The sequence below is a fragment of the Bubalus kerabau genome, chromosome 5, assembly GCF_029407905.1.
Source record: "Bubalus kerabau isolate K-KA32 ecotype Philippines breed swamp buffalo chromosome 5, PCC_UOA_SB_1v2, whole genome shotgun sequence".
NCBI lineage: Eukaryota > Metazoa > Chordata > Mammalia > Artiodactyla > Bovidae > Bubalus > Bubalus kerabau.
Genome location: NC_073628.1, coordinates 44,964,648 through 44,985,260, shown reverse-complemented (window position 1 = coordinate 44,985,260; position 20,613 = coordinate 44,964,648). Strand labels below are relative to the sequence as shown.

The 20,613-nt window shown below is 42.2% G+C and overlaps 1 protein-coding gene across 1 annotated transcript in view; it reads left to right on the top strand.

Annotated features, from left to right (window-relative positions):
• The window catches only part of CTSC (cathepsin C), a 44,051-nt gene extending 35,242 nt beyond the window's left edge, over nucleotides 1–8,809 (top strand). Inside the window, exons 6-7 of the mRNA XM_055581572.1 lie at nucleotides 3,309–3,440; nucleotides 6,334–8,809. Of these exons, the coding sequence (XP_055437547.1) occupies nucleotides 3,309–3,440; nucleotides 6,334–6,836 (635 nt within the window). The 3' untranslated portion in view covers nucleotides 6,837–8,809. The remainder of the gene's footprint in view (nucleotides 1–3,308; nucleotides 3,441–6,333) is intronic.
• Nucleotides 8,810–20,613: the final 11,804 nt, after the last annotated feature.

Sequence of the window (20,613 nt, the reverse complement as noted above, 5' to 3'; positions counted from 1 at the left end):
AATTGGAAGAGACGGACTTTCCTTGTTCATCTCCCAATTGGTGCTGTCTGTCTTACTGTGTCTTCAAGAGAGAAGGGGAGTGTCTTTTAGGTCACATTAATTGGGAAATGCAGAGTGGCTTCCTAACTTTAAAAATCTAGTTCATTTTAGTCTTGTTCTAACTATTGTTTATACTAAAGCTGGAATGCAGGGGCCTTGAACTGTTCCACCCTATTCCTTTTACACCCAAGATGACAAGAAATGTCAGAAAGGTCAAGTGAATTGCCCAGTCACATAGCTGACTGATGGGGTGAGCAGGAAGGGCAAAAAAGAATCCTGGCTCCTTACCACCGGCTCAGTGTGTTCACCACTGTTAGAAGGTGAAGGCTGAGAGTTGACATTCAGTTAAGCCACGTGGCAATCACACTATCTGTTTTAAGATTGTGGAAACTTGATTACTGCAGAACTCTGCTGGGGCCAACTCCCCTTCTTATTCTTTTCTTGTTGTTGTTTAGTTGCTAAGTCTGACTCTTTTGCGACCCCATGTCCTGTAGCCTGCCAGGCTCCTCTGTCCATGGGATTTTCCAGGCAAGAACACTGGATTGGGTTGCCATTTCCTCCTCCAGGGCATCCTCCCAGCCCAAGAATTGAACTCTTATCTCCTGCATTGGTGAGTTGATTCTTAACCAGGAAAGCCCTCCTATTCTTTCTTGCCCTGTAATCTTAAGAGAAAAGGGTCCTTTTGGAAGCTAGACTCTGGCCTTGACTTTTGAAGAGATGTTAATTACTTCAGCAGCTGACCTTTTGGGAACATCAGAGGCTTGAGGAAGATTATTTCCTTCCCTCCTTCTAATTTCTCTGGTAATAGCACATTCTGAGTCCTGGAATGGACATGTGGCCTGTCCCTCCCACGATACTGGATAGGCTGAAAATGAAGGTTTAATACTTAAAGCCAAGAGAGTTATTTCCGTGGCTGCCATGGGCCAAGACTGCTAAATGGCCAAATTGGGATTGTTTCTAGACTCTCTTGTGATACTACTGATGTCTCATGAAAGGAACATTGGCTTTGCCATTTATTGTCACTCATCTAGTTCTCTGACTTTCTGTCATGTGAAAGAAGAGTCCTAAGGGTAGTAGTATTTAGATGGCTTCCAAAACAAAATGGACAAGTTAATTTTGGTCTGCCAAGTAATTGGAAGGTGGGGAAAGGAAATTTGAGAATTCTTTAAAGTAGATATGGATCTGCAAATGGAAGAAAACGGTATTCCTGTGTTAGGAGGCAGCTAGGTGCTGGCATCTGCCGCCCTGTAGTTTGGTGACTAGCCAGGCCATTGCCTCTTTCTGAGTCTCCGTGTATGCATTGTCAAGTGAGTAGATTGTACACTAGATGAATTCCAAGGCCCCCTTCCAAATGTTTCTCTTCTAATTGTCACAGTTTAGCAAAAGCAGTATGGATAAATCTGAGATGTTTATGGGGAGAATTTTGGGAACCATCAGAAATGGTAGCAGTTAAAGGGTAATAGGGCACTAATAGACTTAAAGTAAATATTGACTGTTTCCTTTGAAATAGCTTTCTTTCCTGATTATAAATATGTGTCTGCTTGTCCATAATCTGACTTCTTTCTACAGAGATGCACTGAATTCCTTCATTGCATCAAGGTGAAGAAGACAGATTTCCTGTAAACACTCAAGGAAATTCATAGTTTAGTTTGAGGAAAATAGTATTAAGTAATTCAAGTAGAGTTTAGAATGTTCACTGGTGGCTCAGATGGTAAAGAATCTGCCTGCACTGTGGGAGACCTGGGTTCAATCCCTGGGTTGGGAAGCTCCCCTGGAGAAGGGAATGGTTACCCCCTCCAGTATTCTTGCCTGGGGAATTCCATGGACAGAGGAACCTGGCGGGCTACTGTCCACGGGGCCACAAAGAGTCAGACACAACTGAGCGACTAACACTTTGACTTTCTTTCATAGCACGCCGGAGACGGAGCTTAGAATATCCTGGTGCTCCTTTGTTCTCAGGGAAGGACATGAATGAACATTTACTTGGAGAACAGAAAAACGATGCCCCTTATATTTTTAAAGTATAATGTTATGAATATTTTTCTGAGGAAGGCAGTCACTAAATTACTAAATTCAGATTTATTAAAGAGAACAAAGGCAGCATTCTCTTTATGTAGAATGAGTTTTGTTAGTTTTTGGGGGGTTTTTAAGTTATTAGTAAATTGAATAATATATCAACTTCATTTAATTTCCAGTGTCTTGGGTGCAGGAGATCTTGAATGCAGGATACCTAGGTTCAATCTCTGGGTTGACTGAGTGACTAGCTTTCACTTTTGGGGGTTTTGGTACAAGTATATCTCCATGTAGAATTTACATCAGTGGCAGAGGTAAAAGAGGCCATGTTATAATAGAGATATTAAAATTATGTTCATTTCTTCCTGGAATTGTAATAAGTGGAAATCTAGTTTTATTACATACCTGCCATATTTTATTCTGTGTATAAATTTCTTCTACTCACATATTGAAGAATCAGATTAAAAAATATCATTATGTAAATTACCTCATAATACAGTATTTTTTTCTTCTTTTGAAGTAGCAACTATATTCCTAGCATATGCTTCGTAAGTAAATTCATTTTGTCTTTGCCAGAGCATTCAGGTATTAAATTAAGCTGTTTTATTTTCCCTTCTCCCCTACTTCCATCCAACTACTTTTCAATTTATTTTCAATTTCACTACCTCCATCTGCTTTAATAATCTTTATTTCCTTATCTAATACCTTAAATACCATATTGGTCATTATATAATAATTACTCTTTTTGTTATATTTTCCCTGGTTGAATCCAGCTCTCTATAATGATACATCTATACTTGAGCCATTCTTAGAGTTAATTCCACCCAACAAGTTGCTTTAGAAAACATCTCTCTGGAGATATTTAGAAGCTCAGTTCGTATGTATTCCTCCCTAATTTTCTTTCAACTTGATGACTCAGAATGTTGCAGATGTATCAATACATCATTTCTTCATTATTAAGAATATTGTCAAGTGCTTTGCAGAAGTTAGGAGGTTTCTTCCCTCCCAAAGCATTCTCAAGGAAAGTCCCATGTAGTAATGTTTGCCTTCGGTGAAAAAGCTGAAATCTTAATATTTGCCTGTAAGGTCAATACCGTTCATTGATTGAATCTCCTTTATTGTGCTAATCCTTAGGAACAAAAGCAGCAACACTCAATATAGCTATATTAATGTATGTCATCCACTCAGGTTTTCTTTGGCTTTTCTTGAGGGCATCAGAGTCTCTTAGGTTATATGTCTTCCTTTTCCATCACCAGGGCCTTGTGGAAGCTGCTACTCATTTGCTTCTATGGGGATGATGGAAGCAAGAATCCGCATACTAACCAACAACACTCAGACCCCAATCTTGAGTCCTCAGGAGGTTGTGTCTTGCAGTCAGTATGCTCAAGGTAAGTGTTGTGTTTCAGGCACTGTGGAGCTGTGTGTAGTTTGCCATTGTTGGCAAAACCATCAGGATGGGGGGTAGACAGAGCACAGAGTCTGCTCTCAGAAAACCTGGGTGCAGGTTCTGGCCCTGTCACTCACTACTTAGTGCTTTCTCATGGAACTCGCTGTGGCATCCAGCACAGTGTCAGGAATCGCTATAATCTGAGTAAGGACGGGCTCTTTGGAGCCTCTTACATACATTACCCAACAGTGGTCAGAACCCTGAGGGAGCAGCTGTTATGCTACATATAGACAAGGGACAGACATGAAGCTGTTCTCTAGGATTTTGAAGACCTCCCAGCTTCTAACTACGAGTTTCAGTTCCAAATAAGGTATCACTCTAAAACCTAATTCTTATTGAAAGCGTATGAACACTAGTTTCTCTCTAGAAGGATGTAAAAGTTTTGTACGTAGGCTTTCAGAACAGGGCATATATAAGGTATGTAGAAAGCCAGTGGATTCAGGGCATATATGAGGTATGTAGAAAGCCAGTGGATTCAGGGCATATATGAGGCATGTAGAAAGCCAGTGGATTCAGGGCATATATGAGGCATGTAGAAAGCCAGTGGGTTCAGGGCATATATGAGGCATGTAGAAAGCCAGTGGATTCAGGGCATATATGAGGCATGTAGAAAGCCAGTGGGTTCAGGGCATATATGAGGCATGTAGAAAGCCAGTGGATTCAGGGCATATATGAGGCATGTAGAAAGCCAGTGGATTCAGGGCATATATGAGGTATGTAGAAAGCCAGTGGGTTCAGGGCATATATGAGGCATGTAGAAAGCCAGTGGATTCAGGGCATATATGAGGCATGTAGAGAGCCAGTGGGTTCAGGGCATATATGAGGCATGTAGAAAGCCAGTGGATTCAGGGCATATATGAGGCATGTAGAAAGCCAGTGGATTCAGGGCATATATGAGGTATGTAGAAAGCCAGTGGATTCAGGGCATATATGAGGCATGTAGAAAGCCAGTGGATTCAGGGCATATATGAGGCATGTAGAAAGCCAGTGGGTTCAGGGCATATATGAGGCATGTAGAAAGCCAGTGGATTCAGGGCATATATGAGGCATGTAGAAAGCCAGTGGATTCAGGGCATATATGAGGTATGTAGAAAGCCAGTGGGTTCAGGGCATGTATGAGGCATGTAGAAAGCCAGTGGGTTCAGGGCATGTATGAGGCATGTAGAAAGCCAGTGGGTTCAGGGCATGTATGAGGCATGTAGAAAGCCAGTGGGTTCAGGGCATGTATGAGGCATGTAGAAAGCCAGTGGGTTCAGGGCATATATGAGGCATGTAGAAAGCCAGTGGGTTCAGGGCATGTATGAGGCATGTAGAAAGCCAGTGGGTTCAGGGAGAAGTCGTCTCATTCGGAAGTTTGATGCTGTCACCCCACCCAGATTTGCTGCTGGAAAGCTTCTCAGTTCACCAGTGCAGCTGCTGGTGTGTAGTTATTTGTCAGTGAGCCTTTTATTCTTCCTGAGATACTTATTAAACACCCACATTGTGACTTCTGGGCCACAAAGACTCTAAAGTATCAAGACAGTGACCTCATGAAGCTTACAGTAAAGTGAGGAAAATAGAAATTCAATAAGTATGAGAACAATGAAGGAAAAGTACAGGGTTATGGCTGTGTATACGGGCATAGCTTGGTGTGTTGCTCTTCTCAGACACAGTGCGTTTTTACAAATTGAAGGTTTGTGGGGACCTGCATTGAGCCAGGCTGTCAGTGCCATTTTCCCAGCAGCGTTTGCTCACTTCGTGTCTCTTTGTTACATTTCGGTAATTCTCAAAATGCTTCCAACCCTCCCCCCAGCAAAACTAGCATGACTCACTGAATGCTCTGGTGATGGTTAGTGGGTTTGGTTTTGTTTTGTTTAGTTGCAATAGAGCATTTTTAAATTATGGTGTATGTATTGCTTCTTTTGGAAAACATGAACACTTAATAGACTACAGTAAACTGTAAACATGACTTTTATATACCCTGGGAAAACAAAGCATTTGTGTGGCTTTCTTCATTGTGATATTTGCTTTATTGTGGTGATCTGGAACGAACCTGCAGTGTCTCTGAGACATAATAGGGCCAGGACTGGAGGGAAGGATATGGGGACCTGATTCAGACTTTTCTGCAGGAGATGGTCAGAGAAGACTTCCTTGAGGAAGCATCTTCCTATTTAATAGTGACAATAATTGCAAGCTTTTATTGCTTTTACGTGACTTAGTCCTACAAGGAAGGTGCTATTGCTATCTATATTTTACAGATAAGTAAACAGAAGTACAGAGAAATTAAATTCTTAACACAGTTTTGGATTTGAATCTACTTAGGCTTCAGAGCCTCCCACTTAACCATGAAGCTACCTTCCACATCAGGGGCCAAATAAATGTCTGTCAGATAGATGGGGATGAAAGGATAGTTAGCTAGATGGCTGATGGAAGGGTGAATGGAGTGGTATTTAAGACAAGAGCAACTTCCAGGGGTGACATAAGAATAGTTAGTGGGCTTCCTTGGTGGCTCAGTGATAAAGAATCCACCTGCCAATGCAGGGGACATGGGTTCTATCCCTGGTCCGGGAAGATCCCACGTGCCACAGGACAGCTGAGACCAGGACCCACAACTAGGGAGGTCCACAACCAGAGAGGCCACTGCGATAAGAAGCCCACACGCCACAGCTGGAGAGGAGCCCCCGCTCGCCACAACTGCAGAAGGCCTGCGTGCAGTACCCAAGACCCGTCACAGCCAAATATCAAATAAATCTTTAAAAACAAATTAATGGAGTAGAAAACACGTGAAATGGGACAGTTTCTTCTGTAGCCTTTTCTGACAGACAGTGGTAACACTGTGTGTTCTTCACCCGCAGGCTGTGAAGGTGGCTTCCCTTACCTCATCGCAGGGAAGTATGCCCAGGACTTTGGGCTGGTGGAAGAGGACTGTTTCCCCTACACAGGCACGGATTCTCCATGCAAACTGAAAGAGGGCTGCTTCCGGTACTATTCTTCCGAGTACCACTACGTGGGCGGTTTCTACGGGGGTTGCAATGAAGCCCTGATGAAGCTTGAGCTGGTCCATCAGGGGCCCATGGCCGTTGCCTTTGAAGTCTATGACGACTTCCTCCACTACCACAAGGGCGTCTACCACCACACGGGGCTGCGAGACCCTTTCAACCCCTTCGAGCTGACCAATCACGCGGTGCTGCTGGTGGGCTATGGCACTGACGCGGCCTCTGGGCTGGATTACTGGATTGTTAAAAACAGCTGGGGCACCAGCTGGGGTGAGGACGGTTACTTCCGCATCCGCAGAGGAACCGACGAGTGTGCGATTGAAAGCATAGCGCTGGCGGCCACCCCGATTCCTAAACTGTAGGGTGTACCTCGCAGGGTTTCGCGCTGACCACCGGCAGCCAGGAAGGGAAGATGCCTTATAGGGACTGGAAACATGTACAGTATTGCTACCGCAGTTTCAAAAGATGATAGATAGCTTCTTGTGAAGATCTGTGCCTTTACAATTAAAAGTGCCCTTGATTTTAATTTTAATACACTTTCCCCCTGAAAAGCAGTCTGCTTTTTCCTCAGTACTCTGTTCAATGCCGTTTTTATGGAGGATGGTGAGAGACGAAGTAATGGATTTTGCTAATCATTTTGTGATTCAAACACATGCTGTATTTTAAAAAAATCGACACGACCACACGGGCTTATTTTTAAATTGTATAAATCATGAGACAATATGACAATGGTTATTAAATTTAAAAAAAATTTATAAATATTCAAGTGATATGAAAAAAAGAAAAAATATTCAAGTGATATGTACTATGGAATTTATGTATGTGCTTAAGAGAATTTTTACTCTTGACTCCTTCTGTTATATTTATTTATTTCACGTATATAAATACTTGAAAAAGAAAATTCATTTCAGGGTATTTCAACTAAAAACAACAAAATTATGAATCTTTACCATAGGGGGTATATGCAATTAAAATCTAGTGAACTATTCCCCAGTGGCTCAGTGGTAAAAAATCTACATGCAATGCAGGAGACTTAGGAGGTGCGATTTCTATGCGTGGATCAGGAAGATTCCCCTGGAGGAGGAAATGGCAACTCATTCCAGTATCACTGCCTGGAGAATCCCATGGACAGAGGAGCCTGGCAGTCTACAGTCCATGGGGTTGCAAAGAGTCAGACACGACTTAGTGAATGAGCATGCATGCATGAACCCTGAAAAGCTATCTCCTGGGTATTTGAGGAGCCAGGGATTATAGAGAAAAGAAACTGGAGTTTTGATGAGTCTGGATATTGGTTAAAACGTTTTACAGTGTATCTTGCCCTTGAAGGTATTGGTTAGCCTTCACTGGCTGAGCAGTAATAGCCCAATAAGTGGAATATTAGCAGTTTAGATTTGGTCAGGTCTTTGGGATCTCCGGGCTGCCCTGGTGGCTCAGACGGTAAAGCGTCTGCCTGCAATGCGGGAGATCCGGGTTCGATCCTTGGGTCGGGAAGATCCTCTGGAGAAGGAAATGGCAACCCACTCCAGTATTCTTGCCTGGAAAATCTCATGGATGGAGCCTGGTAGGCTACAGTCCATGGACTCGCAAAGAGTTGGACATGACTGAGCGACTTGGGATCTCCAAGGGATATTTCAGAGATGTGAAACCTCCACACTGAGTAAACATATAGGATCCAGTAGAAATGATAGATCAGGCAAAATCAGGCAAATTAGTCAAAGCTCTAAACCATAAATAAGAACCATAAGCCTAGAACTGACAGGAACCCTAGAGATCATAGAGATCATGCAGTCTCACTTTCTCTTAATCAGAAAAAGAAACTAAGGCTCACTCAGTGGGCAAGTGACTCATCCAAGGTCAAATGATGAGTCTTGATTAGAACCTAGATTTTCTAAGTCTGGCTCTCCTTGAGTGCCTTAGACACTGAATCTCTGCACTTTCCACCAGAGGATCCAAAATCACCAAGGATACCAGGTGCATACTTGGAAATTTCACATTGACATGTTAAGTCTCAGAGCTTTGTCTTAAACCCCATGTCCTTCTTGCATTTCAATTCACTACAATGACATTTTTGCTCTTCTTAACCTGAAGCATATTCCAGGAGTTTGCCTTGTTTTTAAAGGGTGGCCCCTGGCACATGGCCACATACCTTTGACCTTTTTACCACAGGATGACAAAGAGGCAGGCACTCTGAGTAGCAGGTGTAACCAGAGTCCTTATTACCAGGATGACCTCCAAGGAGGTATATTTTCTTTGTTACTGTTACTTGTTGAATATAGTTTATGCCTAGCCTGGTTGCTACATGAATGTGTAAATAAACTTCGCAATGAAGCAGGAATTCATTTTTCACTAAAATTTATAAAGATACATCAGCTTAATACCTAAGATTTTCTTTAACCTGTAAACATGAGCCCATCCTTTGGTTTTTATTTGGACATCAGTCAGCTGACCCATGGGAGAGCATGTCCAAACTTTTCCATAATCTCATGAGGGCCCTGGCTGAGCTCTGAAGGAAAATTGCTGGCCCGTATCATTCATTAAATACTTGAGGAAATATTAAAGGACTAAATACAGCCATGGTCTGGTCTCACAAGCATGATTAGTTGAGGACAAACAGTGGTTTGAAGAGGCCCCAAGTTTTCAGAGATTGCAAGCGGGATCACCCAGAAGCTCCAATTCCACTGCCGTCCAACTTGCATTTTTCTGCTGTGAGACGTCTGCTTTTCCTGTGACTCTACAAGAGAAAGATCACCATTTCATGTGCAGTGGTGGAATTAACTCAAGATGTTGGCTGAATGGAACATCATGGTTCCTCAAGCCACGTCATTAAACTATTAAACTACAAACAGTAGCTAGTTGCGTTATCTAAAACTTTTTTATATTGGTGCTAACAGAACATATCATCAAAGTCTGTTGAGAAGGTGAGCTCTAAGGAAAAAAAAAAAATGAGTTTGGGAATTCTGGTAAGCCTCCCCCAAAACACTCCCAGAAAAGCTCCAGTGGTAATGTGCATTGATGATACCACTGGCCACAAAGAAAACAATAGCTTTAGCTGGGCAGTCCAGCACAGTTGGGTCCTGATCCTGGTGCTTTAGTGCCTAGGAGGGATTGCTGGCTCTGCCACACGAGCTCTGAAACCTAGGGCAGCTTACTCAGCCTGCCTGTGCGTCCGTTCCCTCATCTGTAAAACGGGGATAATGGGATAAACATCTATCCCTGTGTGAACGCTTCCTAAACCCTTGCTGTTACAATAAAGGAACCAAATGGGTTTGCACTTTTGAATGACATTATTTGCTTTATTTAAGGTCAGGCCTTACCCCATCCCAAGCAGGTAAACGAAGATAAATTCAGATAATGAAGTTTCCCTGACCTTTCAGGTGTACTGAACTCTGATTTCTAACCTGGTCTCAGGAACTGACTAGATTTGGACAGTAAAGGATATATGTATCTACTTCTCAGAGCTCCGGGGGTTAAATGCCTTCGTGAATGGAAAGTATGTACAACCGTGGTTGGAACGCAGTAAGGAGTATGTAATTATTAGTTACTGTTCAAGTCATCTTTTTCCCAAATTCAGATTGTAAAATAATCTTTTGCTTTGGGGAAGCAACTGAGATGTATTTCTGTTAAACAAGCTTAACTGTACTGAGAGGGTAGAGGAGGGGTTTCAGAGAGATTTTTTTAAAGGGAGTAAAGAACAGGAACGTGGCACAGAGAAACCTACAGAGAAGAATCTTCAAAAACTTTGTGAATTAGGGAGACGATTTTGATTTTCTGGAACCGAGGTTTTACATTCCCCACCACATCATTGCCTCGCCAGCTGCCTTTGTGTGACAGGTGATCAGGTTTAGATGGCTACAGCAGAGAGGAAAATCAGGCCCCAGCTGAGAGCAAGCAACTTTGAAGCAAGAAAGTCTAAAGGTTAAGCTAAGGTTGTAACAATTCGATTTTTTCTAATCAGGATTTTCCTATTAGAATAAGCAACAGATTCACGTAACAACAGAGCTGGTAGGCCATCTAGTCCACCTCTGTCATTAACATAAAAATGGATTCAGTGAGCTGGACATGCCTAGCTAATAAAGATAAATTTAGACCCCGGTGTGTGACAGACTTTCTACTGTACCTGCTGCCTCCCAAATAAGAAAAATGGAGAAAGAGATATAAATGTTACAAGACAAGCTGACCTTGTTCTGTAAAATCATTTCTAAGATCCTTTCCAGTTCTCAGAAATCCTATTCTGAACACTTGGTGGCAAGTTCTCTAAGCTCTAATCCATGCGGGGTGGCTTGGGAGATTTAATCTTAACAGTTTTCCTCTAAATACACTGATGTTTATATTTATTAACTGTAATAAAGATTTATTTTTGGACTACGGTTAAGTAGAAACTTCCTGACCAAGACAGGCAAGCTTAAGACATAAATTCTTCAGCTCGATGGCAAGTGCATGGACTTGAGTTTGTATGTTGGTCATGGGTTAGCTAGCGATTGGGCCTTGGTTTCATCAGCTGTAAAATACTGACCTCATTGAACTATAGTTCTGATTAAAAGTGGATTTGCCTGAAATCACCTAGACTGTGAAATAATTGAATCCTCAGCCTGTGTTATGGCTGCTCTGCACAATGTCCTCCTGATGACAGCAAACCAAAGTGGCAGGAGGTAAAACAGCCCTCGAACACAACGTGCAACGCACGCCTTCGTTGGTGTCTTCGTTTTCCTTTCAGAAGATCGTTTATATCAAGATCCCTTTTTCCTACATGAAGAGAAAGCAGAAGTAAGAAATTAAACTTCTCCTTTTCCTGTTTTGAGGATGTGAAGCTGATATGTTTTGATTTTGAACTTTCTAGCCTAAAAGGCAATTTGCTTTTTGAAATTCAAATTCTATAGGTAGTTAAACAAGGAAAGACTGTGATAAACTCCAAACTCCCCAAATTGAGGGGAAAAAAAGCAGATGTGTTTCTTCCTCTCATGCAAAAGGTCTAAAGAGATTGAAATCCTAGCAATCAATTGGAAAGAAATAAGTTGGAGAAATAACCTTCCTGGACAGGGAGGCCTGGCGTGCTGCGATTCATGGGGTCGCAAAGAGTTGGACATGACTGAGCGACTGATCTGATCTGATCTGATCTGAGGAAATGAAGGAAATGCCAGGAAGCTAAGGTTGTGCGTTAAAGTAATCATTGAGATGATTTGTGTGTGTTTCCTGTAAGGTATTTCTTGCAGCTTCAAAAGTATTGAATAGTTTCAAGTGAAGTATAAGATAAATGATAGAAAATGAATGCTTTCAGTAACAGATTTTTCTACCACCCCCACCATTCTCTCGTTTGAGGGGTTTCTGGACAATTAAGAGAAAAGCTTGTTTTCCCTCTAGATAACTATTCTTACGCCCCCATATGCACAGTATTCCCAAGAGATAGTAGACACAATCCCAGTTCTGCAGACTGAAATGCAGCAGAGCAATAAGAACAGGTCTACGAAGAGAAAGCAAAATAGCACTGTGTCCTGAAAATAACCATGTACTCTGGAATCAGACAACCTGTGCTCTTCCAGTAATTGTTATTTAGACCTTAGTCCAGTCACTGAACAGAGATCTATAGTCTTCAGTGTTCACTTGTTAAAAGGTGATGCCAGGGAATTTCCTGGCGGTCCAGTAGTTAGGACTTGGAACTCTCACTGCCGTGGCCTAGGTTCCATCCCTGCTTGGGGAACTAAGATCCCTCAAGCCATGGGGTATGGCCTAAATGAAGAAATAAATAAAAATAAACAAAAGGTGATGCCAATATCTACAATCAAGGGTTGTGGAGAGGTTTCAAAGAAGCTGTGAGTATTTACATACTACCTGCCTGTGTAAAAAAAAAAAAAAAAAATTAAGGTTTCAGGTGCTTTACAAAGAAAAAGATGCGGTACAAAATACATTTAAAATAAGTGAGCAAACTGAAGCCCAAAGAAGTTTAAGGTGGAAAAGTAGGATGTGGCTGTGAATAAAGTCTGTACAGAGTCCAGCACATTACCTGTGAGAAATGGAACATTTCCTGCCAGGTCAGTAAACAGAGGACATCACAATCATCAGCAATTGCAGCAGTGAGCTGGTGAGCCCAGAGGGAACTCAGGCAGGAGAGAACACCTGCCCTCTATCAGCCATCATACTGCAGCCACTCTCTAGCGTGAGCCCCGAGGAAACTCAGGACACAAAAATAGTGGCCCTAGATAGCTGAGGTACATATCAAAGGGATAATTTCAGTGGGCCCAGACACTTGAACCCTCCCATAAACAGAAAAGTGCTAAATTCCTTAACTTGTGCTGTTTAGCTTTTCTCTAACAATAATCTTTTGATGTACTGACTACCTGCCCTTTGTTGCAAAACTGCTATAGAAGCTGGTTCCTCCCCTTGCCTCCCTGGAGGAGTTCTCTCACAGTTGTTCGTGATACTGCCTCTTGGGCTTGAAGTCCTAAAAATTCCCCCTGAACCAAACAAAGCTCTCAACTTCTAGGTTGTGCATGTAAGTCCACACCTGATACATGGGGATCCCACTCAAACACTGGTTCTCAACCAGAAGTGACTTTTGTTCCTCAGGGGACATCTGGCAACGTTTGTAGACACTTGGGTTGTCACACTAGGGGAGGAGATGCAGTCTCCAGTGAAGAATTATCCAGCCCCAGATGTCAGCAGCACCCAGGCTGAGAAAGTCCAAGCTACAACATGCCAACTCCTTTACGCTTTCTTCCCTGCCACCAAATGAATGTTACTGACTCTGGAGGATGGAGAGAATTCTGAGGCCTAACGTTATCCCAGAAGCTTCCAGAACTTGAGCTAAACTTTGAAGAATCAAGAGGAGTAGTAAAAGTCAAGGCCCAGGGAGTGAAGGCTAACTGACGTCATGAGACAAGAGAAGGGCTCTTCCCCTCCGTTCTGAAACGACAGGCTGAGCCTGTTCTGCAGGACCTCCCACCTGATAGGAACCCACTGAAACCATATGTTCCAATGGGAACTTGACTGATGGAGAAGAGACTGGATGAATCCTTATTCTAAAAAAGGAAAAGGAAGAGGGGAGCAAGTGAGAACATAGAATGCTAATTGGAGGTCCTTGTGTGCAAGACCCTGATGCTGGGAAAGACTGAGGGCAGGAGGAGAAGGGGATGGCAGAGGATAAGATGGTTGGATGGCATCACTGACTCAATGGACATGAGTTTGGGTAAACTCTAGGAGTTGGTGATGGACAGGGAGGCCTGGCGTGCTGCAGTTCATGGGGTCGCAAACAGTTAGACACAACTGAGCGACTGAACTGAACTGTGTGCAAGAAAATTCTGCCGTAGAAGATGAACACACCATTTCAACCCACCAGACCTTTGGGCAAGATAAGGACACGAGAGGTTGTAGTATTTTTGCTTACAAAGAGCATTTAGTTGTTGTTTGAACCCAGGTCTCTACGTGGTAGAACCACAGAGCTTAACTACTCTATACTTCCTCCCTCAAGATGTCGTCCCTGTGTTTTTCCTTGTGGTGTGTTGATTCTTCAGGTCCTGGTCTGTAGGTAACTATTATACTTGCTCAAATCCTGAGAGATTAAAAATATATGCCTTCAGCATCTTAAAGCAGGATGAAAAAAAGAAGGGTGATCTCAGAGAGAGACATTAAGTCAGGAGAGGAATGGTGGGAAAGGGATGACACGCTCTGTCTTAGACACGTTGCATTTCAGCTGACCACTGCACAAGCAGGGAAAGCTTCTCCTTTCAACACGTGTCTCAGCAGAAAGGTGATAGCTAGTCTCCGGAAGGATTTGGCAAACCTAATGTTTAGCAGATTTGCAACAATAGCTCTAAGCTCAAATGAAAGATATTTTCTGGCAGTGCATCTGGCCCTCCAAGAGAGAGTGGATTCTATTACTTGGAGTCATGTGGCGAGGAAGGTATTAAGAGTAACAACGTCTTTCCAGTGTAAAATTAATTAATTAATTAAAGACGAAAAATGAGTGAGGCCTTCTCTGCTGTATTCCATGTACCTTGGAATGTTGGTAGAAAAGATATCACTGCAGGACGGGTTCACAGAACACATTTGTGTGTCCTGTGCAAGTTTAAAGCCAGTCAGGGACTCTTTCTATATGTTTGAGCTGCCTAGCTGTTGGGCTTTTGAAGTTGAGAGATAATAAAAAGAGAAGAAAAAATGGTTCCTGCGATTTTTGCATAAATTTTTATTGAATTCAGCTCAGAGCCCTTTTTAAGAGTGCTGGCTTTGGCAAGCATCCAGAAAAACATCTCTTAGGGGAAGCCTGTCTGTTTTTGTTTTGGAGCGGCTTTGCAGAATTAATCATAGCATTATTTACAGTTGTAAGAATTTGGAAACAACCTAGAGGTCCAGGAGATAGGAAATAGATAATTTATAGTACATGGGCTTGACAATATATTATACTGTATTAAAAATAACTATGCCACCAATGTAATAACCGTAAGAAATGTCTATGTTATAATATGTAGAAAAAATGATACTGTGTTTTGTTACATAAAATGCAAGTGGGCATATAAGCACCTTTAAAAGGGCAGAAGGATTATGAATGGCTAAAGTTGTTTCCTTTATTGGTTTTGTTATAACAGCTATGTTATAAATAACAGAAAATGTAATCAAAATTTACATGGTGGCCCAGAAGCCCTCATCACATAAATATGCTCAAGTCTTTTTTGCCTCATAAAAAAGCCACCAATTTTTCATCCTACAAAATATATCACATTATTCTTTTCTTCTCTCAACACCTAAGCTTCTTCAAAGAAATTTTTTTTACCTTCTTGCTATGTGTTTTCTCCTTAATCTAATGACATCTGCCTTCCACCAGGTCACTTCTTTGAAATTTTTCACATTAAGGTAAGCAAAAAACACCTTGTGTTACTAAAAGCAGTTTTCAGTATTTATCTCAATATTTGCTATTTGGCCATGCCTTCCTTAACTTTGCACCTCTCAGCTTTCAGATCTCTAACTATTTCTTTACAGTTTTCTTTTCAGGCTCCTAGTCTTCTACCCAGTCCTCAATTTTACTATTCCTCCAGCTTCTGTACAATCCTCTTCTCCCCATCCCTATATCTTTTCTCAAGCTGAGCTTTTTTACAGTCAGTATATATTATTTATGTGCTGGCAGAACCCCAATTTAGCCTCCATCTCCAGAGCTCATGTATTAGTTATCTACTGTGGCATAACACACTACCCAAAGACTTAGTGGTTTAAACACAGGTTTATTACCTTACATTTGCGGTGGGTCTGGAATGTGGGTGCAGTCTCACTGGATTCTGTGCCTCATGGTCTCTCACAAGGCTGCAATCAAGGTGTCAGCCTATGGTCTGTCGCCTCATCTGAAAGATCAGAGACTGTAGGCAGTATTCAGTTCCTTGCAGGTTCTTGGATGAAAGGCATTAGATCCTTGCCGTCTATTGACCAGAGACCGTCTTTGGTGCCTTGCCCTATGGGCTTCTCTAATGTGAACACATCTAAGTGTGCCAGTTAAGATAGCAATAGAGGGCGTGTACTAGCAAGGTAGGAGTCACCATCTTTGTAATCTAATCATGGAAGAAATAACCTTCTCAGTGGTTCCATATTCTATTGGTCAGAAGCAAATTCCTCAAGGAGAGAGTATTTCAGAAAGCCTGACTACCAGGAGATAGAGACACTGGGTCTGTCGTAATGATGCCTGCTGCTGCTGCTGCTAAGTCACTTCAGTCGTGTCCGACTCTGTGTGCCCCATAGACGGCAGCCTACCAGGCTCCCCCGTCCCTGGGATTCTCCAGGCAAGAACACTGGAGTGGGTTGCCATTTCCTTCTCCAGTGCATGGAAGTGAAAAGTGAGAGTGAAATCACTCAGTCGTGTCTGACTCTTAGCGACCCCATGGACTGCAGCCCACCGGGTTCCTCCATCCATGGGATTTTCCCCCATAGCTTTAAACCAGATATTTCCTTTCCTACTTGTACCTAGATATACAAACCCCATTAGCCAGTGAAAAATGCAAAAATGAATATATCATCTTTTTCCCATCCCCAAAGCCAGCTCACTTTCATCCTCTGGTTATTGGTTGGCTCCGTCATCCACCCAGTTTCCAAAATCAGAAACCTAGGAATTCCATTGGGCCGTTCCTCTTCCTCACCCACGACGTTCAGTTAGTTGAACATGCTCAGTTGTGTCTGACTCTTTGCCACCGCGTGGACTGTGGCCCACCAGGCTCTGGGTCTGACCTCCTGCCAATTCTAATTTCTAAATGCCTGTTAAATCTGTCTCTCTGCACACCTGCCTTAAACCTTCGTGATCTGCAACTTGTGTCACTATGTCCTCCTAGTATACGTTTCTACTTCCAGCCTTGCCCTCCCCACAGCAATGTTGACAATGTCACACCTCTGTTTAAAATCTTTAATGGCTTCCCAGTTTGGGCATATTTCAAGGTAGACAGCCTCATAGTATAAAAATGCACATTCAGTAAACCTGTGGTTTTCATAATGCAGACTACAGAAATTTAAACTCAGCAAAATCTTCTTGGCTGGTAGGGATACACAGTATTTGAGGGACAAATATTATGAGGAAAATAGCTTTCTATTTGAAACTCCTAAATAGAATTCCAGTGGTTTAGTGTGGTGTCTCAAATACAGCAGTTGTAAAGTCAAAACAGTTGTGTCTGTCTGTGGTAACTGCCATCAATTTTTCTTTAAAACATTACTTTTTTGGAAGCCTGAATTCCTCAAAGGTATTTTCTATCAGATGACAAAGTCCAGTCATACAACTTTCTAGGCATTTTTGTCTATTAAAACTTTCCTAACAGTTCTCAGAAACAGCCCTAACTATCCCAATGACTCATCTCTCAGAGTCACTGCCAGCCCACAGGATGATAGTATAAGGACAGGAAGATGTTCCTATGTGGTCAAAGGCAAGGACCTGCACATAACAGATCAAGCTGTAATTCCTCCCCAGACCATATTCCATTATAGTTGCTTGGAATTCAGCAATGTTGTTGTCTGCTTTTAAATCTCCCTCTTGTTCTACTCTGGCCCCATGGGATTGGATGACTGAGAGTGAAAAATGGTACTTCCTGATAACATACTGCTGCTGCTGCTCAGTTGCCTCAGTCAAGTCCAGCTCTGTGCGACCCCATAGACGGCAGCCCACCAGGCTCCTCTGTCCCTGGGATTCTCCAGGAGAGAACACGAGCGGGTTGCCATTTCCTTCTCCAATGCATGATGCATGCTAAGTCGCTTCAGTTGTGTCCGCCTCTCTGCAACGCTATGGACAGCAGCCCACCAGGCTCCTCTGTCCATGGGATTCTCTAGGCAAGAACACTGGAGCAGGTTGCCATTTCCTTCCCCAGGAGTTACAACATGATTGGTTGTTAAATATTTTCCTAATTGTTGTCCCCAGAAGGTGCTGATACCAGTTCTGGAATGTTTGGCTGAGAGCTGTCTATGAAGTTGTCTATCAGAAGCAGACCTGATAAGCCAACTATAAACTGGAGGCCAAACACCTGTGCTTATTTTAATGTGTCGTCATTATCCTTGAGACAGAACTCACAGGATTCCCTAAAATACACGTCCTCCTTAAATTCAGTTTAGCTGGATCAATTTGCCAGGCCTGGAAAACAGTTGACACTTGTTATCCTGACAGCCCCATTCAAAAAGGAGATATGAAAAATAACATTTTCATTGGGACATATGGGAAAGAACTATAAAAACCCTAAAGACTTGGTTTGGCAGAAATATTTTCCCATGCAAAAATGAATAGTGTTTCTGGCACTTGGCTGTAGTACTTTGCAGCTGGCAGCTGAATTATCTTGGTCTGTGCCCAAAACTCTGGCCTCAAAAGCTGATCTTCAAATCTTCTGTGTTAAAAAAGGATTTAAAACGCTTAATGACCATTTACATGTCAGAAATGAATCATTATGTTAACCTGATTATGAGTCACTGTGCCTGTCCAAGTGGTTATAATAGTAAAATAACTACTTTTTGAATGGAAGTCTACTGTTCATATGCATGTGTGCTAAGTCGTTTTAGTTGTGTCTGGCTCTTTGTGACCCTGTGGACTGTAGCCCACTAGGCTCCTCTGTTCATGGAATTCTCCAGGCCAGAATACTGGAATAGGTAGCCTTTTCCTCTTCCAGGGGATCTTCCCAACCCAGGGATCGATCCCAGGTCTCATGCATTGCAGGCGAATTCTTTACCACCAGAGCCACCAGGCAAAGCAAAATAATCTCTCAGAGAGATAAGACAGGTTTTAGCAGTCTATTTTATAGGTATAATAACAGGTTCTGTGACACCAAAAGCCTGGCTCACAGTACTTGTAAGAACCAATACTTGAGCCCACAACTTTAGACATAAGCCTGTTCTCTATTTTGCCCCATTCTTGTCAATGTATATTTTCTGAAATGCAGTGTTTCAGGCACTAAGATAATAATTCTTCCTTTAACGGCACCTGACTAAAATTATACACCCATCTTAGCCAAATAATGACTTGGAGAATTATTTATGCTTTCCTTACCATTAATACTTTTACACTATTTGTGAATGTAATTATCCCACTCATGATGGATCTATTACTATAAAACAGGTATAGGCTTAGTTGTCTACAAACATGCCCATAAATAAATATGTCCTGGTCCATAAATTAGGATCAGCTATGTTCTTTTTTCCTAGAAAATTAATTTTGCCAGGATTCCCTGTAATTCACCATCTTCTAACCCATATCCACATATCATTTAATCTTTGGGACCTCCAAATGGGGTCTTTGTTATGAGACAGGAACATAGCCTGTCTCTTCTATGTCAAAACCCAATAGCTTTAATTCACTGTCTTTCAATTAATCAGATAATTTAAATTCTGTGTTATTTCAATCTTGTGCATATTGCTCTCTATCACCCTATGTCCTTTTTTTTAAAGAAGGGAGAGCAGGAGTTGATGAGGGAGGAATCAAAAGGGCAGCCTTATAAACCAATGCTTGTCCAATAATCAAGGGCCTCTGAGGTGGGTTGGTGTGGAATAAAAGGAAACAACAGTCCAATATATAAATTTCAATGAAACATGATGATATGATCTGGCTGTTGCCAGTAAATTTAAGATTCTTTCTTCGTTGTGAAAGAATTCTGAGAGAAGCAGAAAGGTTAAGAAAGTAAAGTGAAAATTTATTTAAACAAGGATAATGCTCTCGGAGAGCGAGTGCAGGGAGACAGGCGGCCATCTACCACCCTGGGTTGCTTTGGCAAGCAGTTATGAGGGGCACAGAAATGAAGGGGCAGAATGTTCACTGGGGGAGGAGTAGTTTGGGGGTAGTATTCCTTGATTCTCATGTCAACTCTGTTTTCCCTAGGGGTTGTTCTTGTTCGTTGGTTGCTGAGCAGTGTCCAGTTCTTTGCGACATCAGGGACTGCAGTTGGCCAAGCTCCTCTGTCCAGGGCATTTCCCAGGCAGGAATATCACAGTGTGTTGCCACTTCCTTCTCCAGGGGAACTTCCCAGCCCAAGGATCAAACCCATGTCTCCTGCATTGGCAGATGGATTCTTTACCACTGAGTCATCAGGAAGCCCCAGTGGGAGTCGAAACATGGTCTAAATTTTGGCAACTAAGCCCATGCACCGCATCAGGGACCTTGGGCACCTCAATGAAGTCAAAATTTGTTTTGTTTTAAGGAAGGAAGTAGATGGAATTTTGATTAATCTTGAAATGCTGTGGCACAAAGATCTCCATATCCACCCCCTCACACCCCTGCTGTTTCTCTCATGTACTTACCGAGGGCTCACAAGTTCCTTAGTTGTGGGTAATAAACCTCTCCACCTTGCTTCACACACATTCTCCCCAACCTTCTACATTCTAAGAAAACATCAGACTCAGATGATACATTTTCTATATTTAACACAATTGTTGGTGCAAAGTTGATGTTCAAAAAATATTTGCTAGTTTTATAATATGAATAGTCCTACCTGCTAATTATAAATCTTCAAATTATTGTTTAAGTTCATCTGTGCTTAAATCCAAATATGGTTTTGGAGAGAAAAAAGTGAAATAAACTCTATCGTGTCCTTGAATATGAAGGGAAAACAGAATTCTTTTGTTTTGCTGAAAGTGAAAGTCACTCAGTCTTGTCCAACTCTTCGTGACCCCATGGACTATACAGTCCATGGAATTCTCCAGGGCAGAATACTG